General features: G+C 46.8%; 1 protein-coding gene across 2 annotated transcripts; it reads right to left on the bottom strand.

The window, feature by feature from the left end:
* Positions 1-90: 90 nt before the first annotated feature.
* Positions 91-15,497, bottom strand: LOC122413167 (uncharacterized). Of its 2 annotated transcripts, none has more exons than XM_043423335.1 (16): positions 14,291-15,497; positions 12,096-12,568; positions 11,576-11,892; positions 10,559-11,418; positions 10,336-10,480; positions 9,887-10,262; positions 9,414-9,801; positions 9,023-9,268; positions 8,385-8,942; positions 7,997-8,308; positions 7,589-7,901; positions 7,214-7,492; positions 3,814-4,301; positions 3,524-3,712; positions 3,103-3,449; positions 91-2,922 (listed from the first exon to the last, which is right to left on the bottom strand). In XM_043423335.1, the coding sequence occupies exons 1-16, from the start codon at positions 14,471-14,473 to the stop codon at positions 2,871-2,873; spliced, it is 5,526 nt and encodes a 1,841-aa protein (XP_043279270.1). In that variant the 5' UTR covers positions 14,474-15,497; the 3' UTR covers positions 91-2,870. The 2 variants fall into 2 exon arrangements, with proteins under 2 accessions (XP_043279270.1, XP_043279271.1); XM_043423336.1 differs by having other exon boundaries at positions 11,576-11,886.
* Positions 15,498-15,512: the final 15 nt, after the last annotated feature.

Here is a 15,512-nt window from a genome sequence, read left to right as displayed (position 1 = left end):
CGACGATCGACGACGCGCGTTGAATTTCGGTTCATGACTGGCGAGCACTCTCGTTGGCAATGGCACATTTACATCTCGTCATAAATTGCATTACGATTGTTAAATTACGATTTATTCGATACAACTTTACACTGACGAAGCACATGCATGGTTGTTGTTGTTGTTGTTGATCGTTTTTCTCCCCTCGCTTCTTCAAAATAGTATGGAAAATTCTCGTATTTTTTGTGTTTTGCATTATCTGTTATTGTGAATGGAATTTGATTGCACTAGTTGGTTGTTGGTTTATAAAATCGTTAGTAATAATGTGACGAGACGATGATGGGACGACGACGACGACGACGACGATGACGACGAAACGACGACAATATCTATAGGATAATTTAGTAGACAGTGAATGGCAGTCGCCGTTTTATAACTGGTATTAAATTCTTTATTATTATCTCTGATTTTTGAGCGGGTTTTCTTAATTTTCTTTATTTCATTTCATTTATTCTCCCTTTTCTTTCTTTCTTCACCATTTTAATATCTCGCACGCACACACTCAAGCTCTCGACAACGCACACTCCATCCTTTTACCATTTTATGTATCATATGTCCCTTCGCCCCTCAATGTTTCCTCGTATTATCAATATCCTTGGGGCTGGCTCGCGTGGCCGGAACACACTTTGTACGGTTACCTTCTTTCGAACATCGACCTTCGAGAATCGATTCGAGCCAATTAAAACGCGTTACTTGTTTTTGACATGAGCAAATTTACAAATGGGTCGAAAAATAGTTTGACTTAATTCCAGCAGCTGGAAACGGTGTTAGCAGTTAATCAAAGTAAAGCGAATGTTCAAGTTTTCCCAGCACGGATAATATCAAATTTCGGATGAATAATATTACGAAAAAGACATTTTTATTTAAGTTTTCACGATGATCGGGGAGCTTTGGGGGTTGCTCTTTCGAAATTATTGAAATCCACATGCACGCGCAAAGTATCAAAGCAAAATAAGACAAAGAAACAAGCGGTAAGCCCGAAACTGTTTGTAATCGTGCGAATAATCGGTTACTCAACGGACACACTCGCAATCGTTCACGAATATTCAAACTATTTATCGATAAGTTTGTTTTTGTTTAGAGCTGCTTCAGCATTAACTTTTTTCGTTTATTTGTCAATTTTTAAAAATGTATTTTTTGTTTTTGTTTTTTTTTTGGTTTTTCTTGTTTTTGTCATTAAATACGAGCATGCAGACGATGTATACGGTACAAATATTCACGTTGATCGGGTTCTTGTTGTTGTTGTTGTTGTTCTTGTGACTCCATTCGTTCGTTTACTTACGAAAAAAGTGTACTTACGAGGGGTGCGACGTACGCGTGTTCGAGTACTTTTTGTAACTATCATTATTGTGTTTGTTTAATCTCGTTTATCCGGGTCGTAACGAGCAACAACGATTCAATAAAATTTCATATACGAACGAAACGCTCGACTCGCTTCATCCCCTTTTTCGACGTATTCGCTTCCCCGAGTCCTATTTCTTTCAATATATTTCCTATATTTTACTTGTTTCTTTCTCAATTGCAATGTATATATTGTATAACATAATTAACATGCATAGCGTAAATATGCGCACACACGCACACAGAGCGACTGTCCCCAAAGTCGGGTCCCCACGTTGCGAAATAAGAAATTTTGCTGATTCAACGAAAGCTTCGTCGAATCGATGATTTTTCTCGAAAAAACGAATCTTGGAAAAAATTTGAAAACTTTTCCTCGCGGTTTCGCGATTTTTCGAGGCGCTCTCGTTTGGACTTGGATCCTCGGGACAGCCTCGACACTAAAATATGTGCATACGCATATCTACCTTCGTATGCACGTAATATAAATATATGAATATCTTGATCGTCGTTTGTCTCGGATTCAGACGTTTATTTAATCGCAATAAAAACTATCAATGAATAACAAACAACTATTGCTCGAAACAATATATATCTCAACCGTTCGTTGATACATTTTTATCCGCGTGCAGTCTCTCCTCTTTGGCAATCGACCAAAATATTTATAATCCGATTAAACGGATCCTCTATACAATGTTATATGCTGTAATGTGTGTGTTATATACATACACAAATACGTGTAATATACAGAAACGATTTGGAATCGAATGGTTTATATTTTGGCATCTCGTTGATATAACTCTGCTCTGTTTGTTTAATCTCTCGAACAAATGACTCGTTTTGATTGAGTGATAAAAATGGAGAAAAGGATCGATTTTGAATATTTGTGAAAACGAATAGCGCCCTCTCTCCTACTAATCTAAGATAAAAACTTGATAAAAACGTTCGTACTTGTTCGCTCAATGATTTTCATGCCTCGATGCTGAATTCTCAATCCGTGTATATTTTCATGTGTATATTTATATAATGTATACGTTTATCTAACTTTATGTTTTTTCGCTTGTCTCCATTAGTCTGATTCTGCTTGCTTAAAATGCTTTCAAATATTTTTTCAAATTTTCTTGAGACTGGGGAACATGGGAGGAGGAGGAGGAGGCGGCTATCGTGTCGATGGGAGCGGAAAACAGAAAATCAATAAAGAATAATCGTTCGTTCGTTTGATTTGTTTTTCTTGTAAAAATGGGTGCAGTAATAAATAATATCGAGAGGACTCGGGACGGCGGGCTTTCTATCAATTGTTTGGTTTTTCTTCTCCTTTTCGGGCTCCGTCTATCCGGTTGGCTCGTTATATAAACCTGCAAATATTTTGGCGACACACATGATTATCTTATGGGATTTCTTTCTCTTTCGAGCTTTTAGCTTCTTTACAGTACTAAAATCGATGGGTCGTCGCTGCTTCGTTAAAATCTTCGTTTCTAGGCTGATTGGGTGCGTCAACCAACTTTTATCCATCGATCGATCGAGTATTCGAGCGCTGCGAGCCATCTGGATGGTTTTAAAATTACGAATTACTTTATTTCTTTTAATCAAGTGTTTTTTGCTTTGTAAGGTTGGAAAAAATCAAAAAATTTGAAGAATTTCAGCAACGAAAGTGTGAATCTTTCGATCGCTCTCTTGAGTTTGGGTCTGTAAAATTCGCGATTTTTCTCCTCCTCGAAAAATTACCTTTTCTTGTCCATTTCCGTTTCGGTGGCGAACGTGTAGCTCCTCTGAGTGGGGTCGGGTGGCTGCAATTCGAAAGCGTGTTTTCGACCGCCTGAATTGGGAGCGCTGCCGTGAACCCTGAAGCCGTGGAGGCAAGCAACGCCAAAGGCTTTTTCAGCGTTGGCATCGTCGTAAAAATAGAGCGCAGCGTCTTTCAGAACGCAATATCGTCTCGACCAACCGGTGGGCGATGAAGTTTTGCGCGCTCGTTTCTGTTGTTTGGACAAATAACCGAAACAGTCGGGTCGTTGGATCGCGCACGCAGCAACCTCCTGCATTCTCAACGAGGCGTCGAGCCACGTGTCGGCCTGATAAAACGAATAAAAACAATGAGTTTTTTGCTTCCTCGAGTTTTCTAGATGTTTTCAAAGGGAGAGCGTACCTGATTGTTTCTTTCAACAGCTTCGCGAATAACTGTACTCCATCTCGCGGCCGATTCCTCATTGTCGGCAGCCAGTTCGTGACTCGGGGCTCCCTGTTTCTTAATGACGAAGCTGTAAGGTCTGCTCGCTCCCGGTGTTTGCTCCACTTCGTACTTGAGCAGCATAACTGCTCCTACCGGCTGTGAATCCTGTTCGGTAAACGTCGCCATCGCGTTTAGTATAACTTTCGAGCTTTCGCATATTAATAATGAGAACGATCGAACGAAGAAAGTTTGCTTGTGCAACGAACCGTGTCAGTCTTGTAGTAATAAAGGCAATTGTCACGTCGTAGAGCGAACCATCGTCGAACCCATTTTTCCGGGGTAACGGAAGCCGCGCTGGTCGCCTTCCGCCACAGATAACCGGAGCAAATAGCGCTCTCCTTGGCGCCACTTTTTACGCCGCCGTTGACGCCGCTAATTCCAACGCCGCCGCCGCCGCCACCGCCGCCCCCGTTATTGTTGACGGAAACTTTCGGAGCGAGAACGTTGCACGTACGTGCAACTTCGAGCTCGAGAATATCAGGCCCGGAGTGTGCCAACCTCACGACTTCGGAGTGCGTCGCATCCATCACGCTTCTACCATTAACCGACATAATTATGTCGCCGACTTCTAGACCGGAACTCTCGGCAGGTGTGTCGGGCTCGATGGACGATACGACGACGGGCTTCGAGCCGTGAATTCGAAAGCCGAATTCACCTCCGGGTTCTCGTCTTACAACGACGCGTTTGTCGCTCTCTGAAATCCGAGATTCAACCACAAATCTCAGTCAAACGGAGATCAAATAAACGCGATCTCACAAAAGTTGTCTCAACGATCATATCCACACATCTACAAATATAATGAAAAATATACGATAAAAAACTTATCAACTTGACATTATTGACAACGATCGACGTTTGCCCTTTTTTAATACCTTAACGAGAGCAGTTGTGCTCTTTTTTCTCTTTTCATATTTCATGCCCCAATGACGCGACCACATGCTCAAAGAGATGAAAAATAGAATATCCGATAAAACGAAGGATGCGCGTCAAGATCGAAGGAGTTTTCGCTTTTGAGCGCCCTCCAACTCGGATGCAACGAACACAATTTTTCGAATATTTTTATATTAAAATCCTACCTCCGGAGACTTTCGAGGAAACCATCGCGACTGCGTTGATTAAAACTCATGGGATAAGGGGAAGCAATCGTCGAAAATGTTGATTAGAAAGTGCAGCAACGGGTGAGATAAATAATAATGTTACAAAAGCAAAAATTACCGGTCGTGGAAGATCCGAATTTGTTGAGCGCTTGTCCCTCTCGACACCAAACTCTGAGCATGCATTTGAGTAATTCTTCGAGTGCACTTTTGATGGAAACATCTTCGCCGAGTTCGGGCGGACACGAAGTCCCCGCGGAGTCGCACACCATTGTTTACGAATATCACTCCCGTTTAAAATACTAATTTAACGGCTAGAAATGGCCGAATAGATTCGAGGCGAAAACCGGTGCTTCTGGAGGCGTCGAAAAGTCGTTTCGGTTCTCCTGGAAGAGATTGGATGGCTGTGAGAAGCTCGAGAAAAAAATGAGACCCCGCAGACGGGAAGGATCGAGTCTCGGAGCACGGGCTCGCGGAATGCGACTCGGCGCCCTGACCCACTGACTGCAAGCCAAAAAGCTTCTTATTCCTATAGCCGGACGCGAGCGACTCTCGCACGCGGTGTATATCAAGACGAAGAAGAAGGCGAAGACGAAGACGACGACGGCAATGGCGTCGTGCACGACCGCGGGTGGTGCCGCGAACCGGCGACCACAATTATATATTTAGAAACACCGCGTGTGTTACGCGAAACTTATTTAAAGAAAATTTTGAAGAACCGCATTCCACGAGAAACGTCCTTTCCCTCCGTCATACAATAAAATCCGTAATACGCGAACCTCGGCGTATCTTTTTTTTTACGAGACTTTTTTTCGGACGTCCGTAAGCTGGAATTCCATTTGGCGGGTGGAAAAAAAGTAGAAAATATAAAAAACGAAAGACCGACGGAAAAAGGAGGCCGAGGGGCTACAAAAAGCTTCGGCGATGATGACGTCGCCACGCCGAATGCCCCGGGCTGTGACTCATCATCTGGTAAAAGAGGCTCTCCTCCTTCAAAGCTACGGAATTAATTGAGTGTCTGAGCCCGCGTTTTCGAGTACACACATCCGGAATAAAGAAAGCGTCGTGGAAGCCTCGAAATAATCAACAGTCTTCGCGAAGACGGTTCGCTCTTCGACGTCCATTGTCCTTCACGATCGTAGGATTTATTTTGAACGGCCTTTTCCCTCATGAAATTGGCGGAATAATTGATTCAGGGCCGTTTAGCCGAACAAAGATTGAATCGCCTATAAACGTGACATTCGCTTCCTCAAACGAGCAAACTTTCGTTTCCCTCGCTTCTGTCAAATTCAACATTCGTCTAGAGCACATGTTCACGCGAGCTCGGTCCCACTAACACTGACCTACAAAGAAAAAAGTGGTCAATTTTACAGCGCGCACATTGGCTCTCGAACAATCGCATCGCGTTAAGTTTCCTGATCCGCGTCTCTTCGACCCAAACTGTACGAGGCGAGCGGTCCAATGACTCTACGTACAGGGTGTCCGGAAGATGAAACCGAATTTTTACGAACATTCGGAAGCGTTCGGATTCTCAGTACAGAAAATTCATCCAACATATTTCTCCCTTCCTCCTCGTGGATAGTCGGGAATATCGAATAATCACTGACGGAACTCGAGCGGGAAAGCATTTCCTATTTGCTGAAGCGATTCGATAAAGCTTTTTTTTATCTCTGGAGACGTGTAATCTGAGGATCCATGAGAAGCTGTGCTCGAGTTCGGGAATGCCTTGTATAGCTAAATATAATGGAGTAGTTTTCGAGATCGTGGCCAAATAGATCAATCTTGTGGTCAGAAGGAACGAGAGCAAAGTGGGAAGGTCGAGAGGGAGCGAGGGAGAAGCGGGGTGTTTGTATGCGTAACCGCCGAGAACTCGGCTGAGCATTTAAGCTTTTTCACCTATCGTACTTGATGAATCGTCACACGCACACAAAGGCGACTTTTGACCTTGGGAGAATAATGCCAGAAGCGTTTGGGAAGCCGCGAAATGCTAAAACAGTTTTGCTGCTCGTCTCGCTGACACGGGAGAAGAGAGAGAGAGAGAGAGATAACGAGGGGAATAGAAAAAAAGGAGGGAAAAAAGGCGGACACACTATCGAGCTGCCGAAGCGCGAAAGCGGCGCGTTCGATTAAAAATAAAACGACCTTCGTCCGATGTTTTTTCTCTCTGCTGCATCCCTCTCCTCGGGGATCGCACTCTATGTTTATTTCACCCACGGGGGGAGAGAAAGCGTGGAATTTCTGCTTGCGTCACCCTCCAATGTGATATTTCTTTCCACAGCCTTGTTTCGTTAACACTCTACTGATTAACTTTCTATCCACTTCGTCTGATAACGAGATCTATCAAAGGTGCAGCGTGCAATCGAAAAATAAAAAAAATAATAAAAAATAAGAGCGTCGAGTAGACATGAAACTTGTTTTCGACCTCCAGCTTCCTCGAGCTTTGCACAATTAATTATTTCTGCGTCCGGAATGAATGAAAATAATACATCGAACCGGCAAGTCGTTTACTCACCGAAGCTCTTCGTTTGGATCCTCTTGTACATTTCACCGCTGCTCTTACGATGGACCATTCTGTGAGTAGCAGCCTGATACTTTTTCCTGAAGCATTTTTCACTCTCGGTCGAGCCTTGCGAGCCTCGTCTGCTCTGATCTTTGACCGCAGCGTCGGATGATTCGTCATCACCGTCCCGGCTGTCAGGACGACGCCATACGTGGCTCTCCTCCAGTTCACTTATGTAGATCCACTCGCAACCGGTATAAGGCTCCATGTAAGTGTCTTCGTCTTCGCGTCCTGCCAAATGGCGCACGAAATGTTGTTCGAAGAGTAAATACAGGAAGATCGATCGTCGGGGTGGGCGGCAAGGTCGAGTACAGCTCATTGACAAACCTGTGAGAACCTCCATACTGGCTTCGGTACTCCTGGCATGAAATCTCCGTCTGGAACAGTCGTCGATGGATCCTCGGCTGCTGGATCGTCCAGCACGCTCCTCGGACTTGGCACGGATGTCCGCCCGTCCGCCCGCTCCGTTGCTCCTGCTGTGATACCGTTTCTCACCTCGCTCCTCGGATCTGTAGCGTTTGTCGAACTTCTTGTAAAGACGATGGCTGACGTGTTTGTTGGTCGAGGCACTGGAAACTGGTCGCGGACCTTCCGGCGAATCGGCGAAACCTGCTGGCGGCTGAACAATTTCTTCGGATACCTGGAACAGGGAATAATGGACGAGTCGGTGCGGAAGCGTGGATGGAACTCGTTTTGGTGAATAGTTTCGGAAGTTTTGCATCCGCGATTACTTACTTCTCTACCGCAGTTTTGACAGTGCGGTGCATCGATCAGGGTCGTCAATGCGGCTCCAGAAACGTCAGCAGTTTCGCTGTAGAAAACGCTGTCGCTCCCCGGACTGACCGATCTCAATGATTCGGCCGAGAGTGCTTTCAACCTGGCCTCTGGGCTTGGGGACTTGATGATTATCGATGCTGCGGAATGGCCATTGTGACCCGGACTTCGCTGATAACGGCCACCCGGACTCAAACGGCTCGAGGAACAGTCGTCGATTGGAGCACGAGACCTTCGACGTGGAAGGCTTCCCGTTATCGCTGCATTCTTGTCCTGCCATAAAGAACATTTGGCTCGAGTTGTCGGTTGATTCAACACAAAATTTAGTCCCGGAGGTTAATCGAGTTACCTCATTGCTTCGACGTCTTCCGGTCGTTGCGTAACCACCGCCACCGGTTTTGCGTCTGGGACTCTCACGCGTCCTCCGATGACGACCACTCTCCTGCTGCTGGCCGTGAACGTGATGATGGTGATGATGCATGTGGTAATGATGACTGCAGCTGGAATCATCCGAAGTGGGAACTTGAACGGCATCGTCAACGGCGCTGCTGATCCAGTCGTCCTTCTGTCCACCCGAGCCCGGGCTTCTCCCGGTTATTTGAACTTGCGTCGTGTCACGTCGCATTTTGTTGTTGCGATGGGGGCTCCGTGCAGCATTGAGTTTTCCCCTGGCAGGGCGATGTCGGTGACTGGGAGTCGGACTTACGTCCACGCATTCCGGAAGTCCAACTTGGACCGTCGGTTGTTGGCCGATGCTACGGGGCTCGTTGTCCTTCTCTTCCATGTCTTGGCCGCTCGAAAAATCCAGGATGAAAGTTTTTTTTCTTCGCCGTCGTTCCTCCTCCGTCCAGGATTGAGGGTCGGGTGGTGATTCGGCGTAGCCGCCCGAGGATGAATGATGGCCGTCCTGATAAATCGTTGACTCTGTTATTTTCATCACGCATGCCAAATGGAGCAGCGAGACGAGGAATCTACGTGATAACTTACGTCGTGATCTAGCTCCAAGTCGGAGCCGTGACGACTCAGAGTCGCCGGGGCTTGGTAAGCTTCGTTTTGGCCCGGGACAGCTTCAGGCATCGCGTCTTCAAGATCGTAGCTCCCGGAACTACTGCTGCTCCTGGATCTCGCCGGTGATGGTGCCGGTTCCTCGTGTTCGAGGGACATCTCGACGTCACAGATGGGAGGAAATTCTTCGATGATCGGGGGTGGACTACTGGGCTCCTCGATAACAGCCTGCAATCAAGGTTCTTAACTTGATCGAGATCAAAGGCGGCTCCGATCGTAATACAAAAATGATCGGGGTCTGATCGAGTCGTATTTTGAGTGACGAATACCTGGAATAATAACAGCAGATAAAGACGGTAAGGGAATTGATTACCTCGCTTCTAGCCAGGCTGTAAATGGAGCTGGCGCTCTCGAAAGAGCTGCCATCGGCTGCTGTGGCAGTGGTTGAGGCGGGTCCCGATGTTGCAGCGTTCGACGGCAGATAACCGAGTCTGGACCACGAGCTGGTTCCAGCAGAAGCGCCAGTGGTCGTTCCGGTTCCGGTTGAGGTATTGGCAGTGACATAATCCTCGGTGGTCGAGGCCTCCGAAAGGTCCGTATTCGTTCTTCCACCGGAATCGGCGCGGGCTAGGTTGAGACCCAGGTCGCTCGAGGATTGCGAGAGCGGTTGAGGCGCGAAGGATGGGCTGGGTCGTCGGAGACCGCTGCGTCCTCTCGGAGTTCCATTCGTAACGTGACTCGTGAGCATTGACCCGTCGATGCTGCAATTACGATTCGCGGCATTGGTAACTCAAATGAGATTATCAGCAAAATATATGAACAAGGATCCGGTTAGGAATCGAGTACCCGGTGGGTGCGCGAATAACAGGGCTGGCTGGTTCCAGTCGAATTCTCGGACTGGCAGGCGGAACGGAATCCATATCGTCATCTTCTTCAGCGTCCAGAGCCTCTGTGTCCATCGATGAACGTTGTTGATGCTGGAGCAAGAGAAGATGTCTCCTCCTCGAGGAGGGCGTGAGAAGTCCCAGGGAATCGACTTGCAGTACCGTCGCCTGAGACTCGTTCCAAATGCCGTCACTGTGGTCCTTGGTCGCGTCATTCGTCAGGGAGTCACTCGAGGCGAATGGCGACGACGGTGCGGCAACTACTATTGCACTGGTGCGGAGGAAGCTGGGCCTTATTCTTTCGTACTTCGGTGAGGAGTGTACGATGCTCGGCTGGCCTATCGAAATAAATTGAAGTTTACGACATTGAAGATTCCTATACCGCGACGTCGTGCATCGTTGCAGCATTACCTGGGGAGGCGGTGGGGGAAGTTGGCGAGGTTGGCAATGATCGAGGTAGAATAAAGTCGTTGCTCTGGAAATCTTGAACTCCGTCCTCCAACGATATGCTTCGCTTTCTGAACAATCCTCGGCGTATTATGTTCTCGTGGAATTCCTACGTGGTGACACACATGTATGAAGAAAGCGGCACACTGAGAAAGTAATATTTAATGTGGACGAAGAATGTTCGAACCTCTTCGTGATGGCGTCGCTGGCGCCGCTCGGGGCGTGCTTGAACATCCGGATGAGGTGGTGATACCCGTGCCAGGAGCGATAAATTCGCAGGCGTCGATGAGAACAGGGCGGGCGGTCGAACGGTAGCCCCACTGTTCCAGCACGGATCTTGATAATTTCTTTTGCAACTGTGCGGATAACTCGGCTCCCCGGTCTCGCAAACGAGTTCTCGGCGTTCCACACGGATCTCCCCGTCGGAGAGAGTTTTGTGAAGTTGATTAATTGGTCGACGGAGTTTGGGTTCGTTGTCGAGGGTCGCTAAAATAGCTCTTCTCGCATCGGGTGAAATGGGAGCTGGTTTGAAATCGATAAGAATTTCTTGGTCCTCCGGCGGCTCGATTTCTCTCGATTTTTTTGGCGTCTCGCTCGAGCGCACTCCGGAAACCGACGACGGCCTTGGCCCCGCTTCACCGTTGACGCTTCTCTTGTTACCGATGTTGACATAATGGGGAATAGCTTTTGGCGACTCTTCGGGTGGTGTCTCGACGAGGAAGGGTGACCTCGGTGGTTCCTCGCTTTGTGTGCGTTGCAAGGGCTCGTGTTCGGTCCCACCCTCGTCCGCCGACGCGGCACCGCCCGACGACGATATCATTGTGCCGCTTCCACCCCCGAGCGGCGTACCCAATTGTCCAGCTTCCGAATAGCTCTTCGTCAATTTTCGACCGTTCAAAAAACCATTCGTTTGTGCTCCTTGGCTGACCATCTTGACTCGGTGAATCGTTCGAGGACTCAGCGTAACCGGAGCGGCTCGACGAAAGTTAACTGGGACCTCGGTTTGCGTCGCTTGCGTCTTCATCCCGCCGCGCTTCGGTGCTTTTTCTATATACGACGCGAGATCAAAGAACAACATCGAAAATGAGGCCGAGGTTGGAGCGAAAAAAAGAGGCCAATCGTGCGTCTAAATTATATTGAAAGGAATGCCGTATACAAGAATCAATAGAGAATGGCCCGCCGCGCGGTAGAAATATAAACGTACCAAGAACAAGAACACGAGGCTCCGGTGGTGCGGGGACAGGATAGGGATGAATGCCACCGCTCGGAAATGTACTGGGCAACGAGCCCTGCACCGTTGGTTGCGAATCGATCAGACGCTCCTGATTGTGATTCGTAGCTCTCGGTGGACTCTTGCTTAAAGGGATTTCGAAGGAAGTCAGTGTATGGGATCTGGCGAAGCTCACGTGCTTCGGTCCTTTGTTTATTCCAGGACTTTGATGGCAATTTACGGCCGACGGTAATACCGGCCTTGGTCCTTCCATCTTGCTGGATTCCTCGTCCTCTGGTAACCAACTGTATCTGCATTTGTCGTATGGTCTCTCTTATTTACGAAGACAATTCATTTCTCGAAAGAATAAAAATCAAACAATTGTCCGAAATAACGGATACTAACAACATATTAATCAGACGTCGACAGCGTTTAACGACGGTCAGGCATGGATTATGCAATAAAGGCGAGAGGGTTCGAGACTTATCTAACAATCTCACGAGATGCGACTGACCTCTTTGGATCGGATGCTGTGCAAAATGAGGTAGGTCTTCGGCGGAAGTAGGAACTCTCGACCCAGTCGTCGTCGTCATCGTCGTCGTTTTTATCGAGGGCATCGTTGTTCGTATGATCGTAACGCGAGGTCGTGATCGTTCTCCCCGAATAAGTGGAATAGGGTTGCTGGTACAATATTTGCAGCGGCTTACGAGGATAAGGAGCGTCACAAATATTCTCGTCGCTCGAGGCGCTTCTTACGCACGCTGACAAAATAGAAACTTTGCTCGTAACCGCGCACGGCGATGGTCCTCTCGTTGATAAACAGCCGAAAATACCGCTGGACGAACGCTCCACCGCGTCCAATTGACGACTCGTTATGCAATATTGTTCCTTTATATCTTCTCTCGAATAAAGCGGCGTTGCAAGCCTTTCCCAGTTCGAATGTATCGTACTCGTCACGTGAAGATCAACTTGGGTCGAAACGTCCACCTGTGCAACATTTTTACACCTTTCTCACCCGCTCTGACGCCCGACAACTAGCTCATATTTCTCCTTTTATTCTACCACGAATTAACCCTGGCTCGATATACTCAAACTGGCATTTCATTTGAATCAACTTTCAACAAAGCTGTCATTTTCAATTCAATCGCCAGGGACTTTTAACAATAATTGTAGCTTGAAAAACTTTATTCTTCTAATCCATTGACTTTTTTTTCTATAGCTATGCTTATTGATTTTTTTCATCAAGTTCATCGAGGCGGTTGAATATATATTAGATTTCCAATATTTCATTCATTCCGAGCATAAGAATGTGCGTGCTCGAAGCGCGCGTGCGGGATGTTTATTCTCGAGTTCAAGCCGATCGATAATCAAAGAAAAATAATTTTTTATAAAATAAACAACCGTGCTCAGAAAACGCGTTATAAATGAAAACATTTTCAATGCCTGAACTCGAAAATTAGTCACGTACGTTTATTGAGTGCAACCTAATTAATAAAAAGATTTCCCAACACGTTTCTCAGAGTGTGAGCACGCAAAGTTGCCTGGTTCCGGGGAAAAACTTTGATAATGATCGCAGCAAAATATGCGGTGAATCGGTAAAAAATGTCTCACGTGGTTTTTTTTTTCTAAAACACATTTTGGGGGAGCCTGTATTCGAGCGTATGAAAGCGCGTGGCTGAAGGACGAGGGCTCGAGGAGTTACGTGGGTTTCTGCCGAGCGATGAGAATATTGCTTAGTTGGTCGATCGGAGGGATGGATTAACCGGGACATAATGAATGTGGAACATGCCTGGAGGCTTTCGGAATAATGTATCATCGCGATAAATGAGTGAGAACGAAGCTCACAATGCGTACAACCTGTCGGGGAAATTTCTCCCGGCTAATAATGTATACGCGGAAGATGTGTACGAGGATATTTTTTCCCCGAGTTCACATGACGTGCAAGAAACTAGCGGAATGAGAAAGAATCGCATTGAACGTTCAGAACGTTGTGGAAAGTCAAATATTCATCCGTTCAACTTTCTCTTCGTACTTTGTTTGTTGATTTTATTTTATCCAGATTTATCAGAAATCAGTGCGAATTTGTGTGCGAACTTTATTTTCTCTTTAATGATCCTGAATATGCGGAACGACGAACGCCGCGCGGTCAGAAACTCATCAATTACGAGTCCGACTGTCTTGACGCGAGATCAGTGTAGCCACTTAACAATCTAACCCCCGAACTGGCTGATTCAGTCAATTATATAAGCCGTCGGGAGTCGGAACTAATTAGTCACCCGAACAGAACGAAGCTACGTTGAGCGAGTACTTCTCGTCGGAATTTCTCGTTTTGAGAGTCGGGGCTAGAACTCCACTTGATTTCATTGCCACGAACATATAAAGTTATCACAGGAAAAGAACTTTTGAAAATTGCCTTGCAATTTGATTCCGAATTTTCAGCGTTTCAATCGCGCTACAACGATACCGAGTGATGAAAACTCAAACGCTTTTAGGAGGGACGAAACAATATTTGCCTCAGTCACACTTGCCGGGATATGAAAAACTCTAGGGATTTTGTCCAAGTTCGTTGACCTTGAGATTGAAATCGGGGGAAGTATGGTTCGCGGTAGAAAGATAAAAAAGATATTTCGTTCGAGTACGAGCCGTGCGAGGAAAGTCTAAAAAAAAAGCTATAAATCATAGAAGAGAAGCATCGCGATGCTGGCAAACCTGAGGATAATTTGCGGTGGTCTGGACGTTGTAGACGTTGCGTCGATGATCGGGGGTTGGTTTGGCAGGTCCGTACGCGGGATCGAGATTTCTTGGATCCATAGAAATTTCGGAGTTAATGGGGCCACGATAGGAGCGTGGTTTTTCCAGTGGTCGGCTGATGTTCATCGGTGTTCCCGCCATGTTGAGCAAACGCAAGAATGGCGAACACAAGGCCAGAAGGGATGGAGTATTCGGCGAAAAGAATTTCGTAAATAGGCAAGAAAAAGGTAAACACGTGTTTGGGAGAGAATTCGGTGGCTGAGTATTGGGAGGAGAGTAAAACCGCGTGTGCTTTGTTACGATGAATCGTCGACCGCACCCGACCCCCTTTACGACCTCTCGTCGTCGGGGCGGCTTATCGATTTGCCCTTATATACCGCGCCAAGGGCCACACAACTCGCCAGGTACGGCCACAACCAGCTGCCCGGTCGGTGCATCCACGCATACCGACCGTTTATCAAAAATTCTTGGTTCGAGCTCGCACGCATCGAAGCTCTTGTTGCGATCATTACTATTCTTTCATTACATTTCGAGTTTCAAGTTGTTATTGTTTTATTCCAGACATGCTGGAGGAACGACTTATTATTATTTCGATTATTGTCCTTGGACGAGGGTGGACGACGCGAAAATTAAGTAATCACTCCGAGATAACGATGCACTTAAAAAGCACTTTTCAATCGCACCTCCGGATCATTGTCTCGTTAACGAACGGACGGAAAATTGATTGCGTTATGCGAGCCTCGGTTTAATGACAGCGGACGATCGAACGAATGCCCCTTGCCTGCCACAAATAACTCGAAAAGAAAAAAAAAAAGGGAGAAAAAATAGAAATACAGCTTCCACGACTAATTACAGCGGTTGTCACACGTGACCGATGAGTTTACGATGCGAACTGGGAGACGATGGGATCGAGGGATGGACCGCGCGAGTTTGGGATTATAATTGATTTGCAGCCGCGATCGATTCGGCTCGATTACTTTTTCTCTTCGTTCGTGTTAACATTAACAACCCCACAACCGTTTTTTCACCAATTGTTTTTGGTATTTTTGATTGGTTTTCGTTTGCGTTTCTTGTTGTTGTTGCTGCTGCTGCTGCTGCTTAGAAAGGCGGCTTGAACGGGCGAGGCATCCTGAGCACCGCGGGTTCAATCTACACTCGTCCTCCTGGGCCACCGACCAAG

Source organism: Venturia canescens, chromosome 7, assembly GCF_019457755.1.
Source record: "Venturia canescens isolate UGA chromosome 7, ASM1945775v1, whole genome shotgun sequence".
NCBI classification, from domain to species: Eukaryota; Metazoa; Arthropoda; class Insecta; order Hymenoptera; family Ichneumonidae; genus Venturia; species Venturia canescens.
Note: the sequence above shows the minus strand (reverse complement) of the source record. Positions and strands in the feature narration are given on the sequence as shown.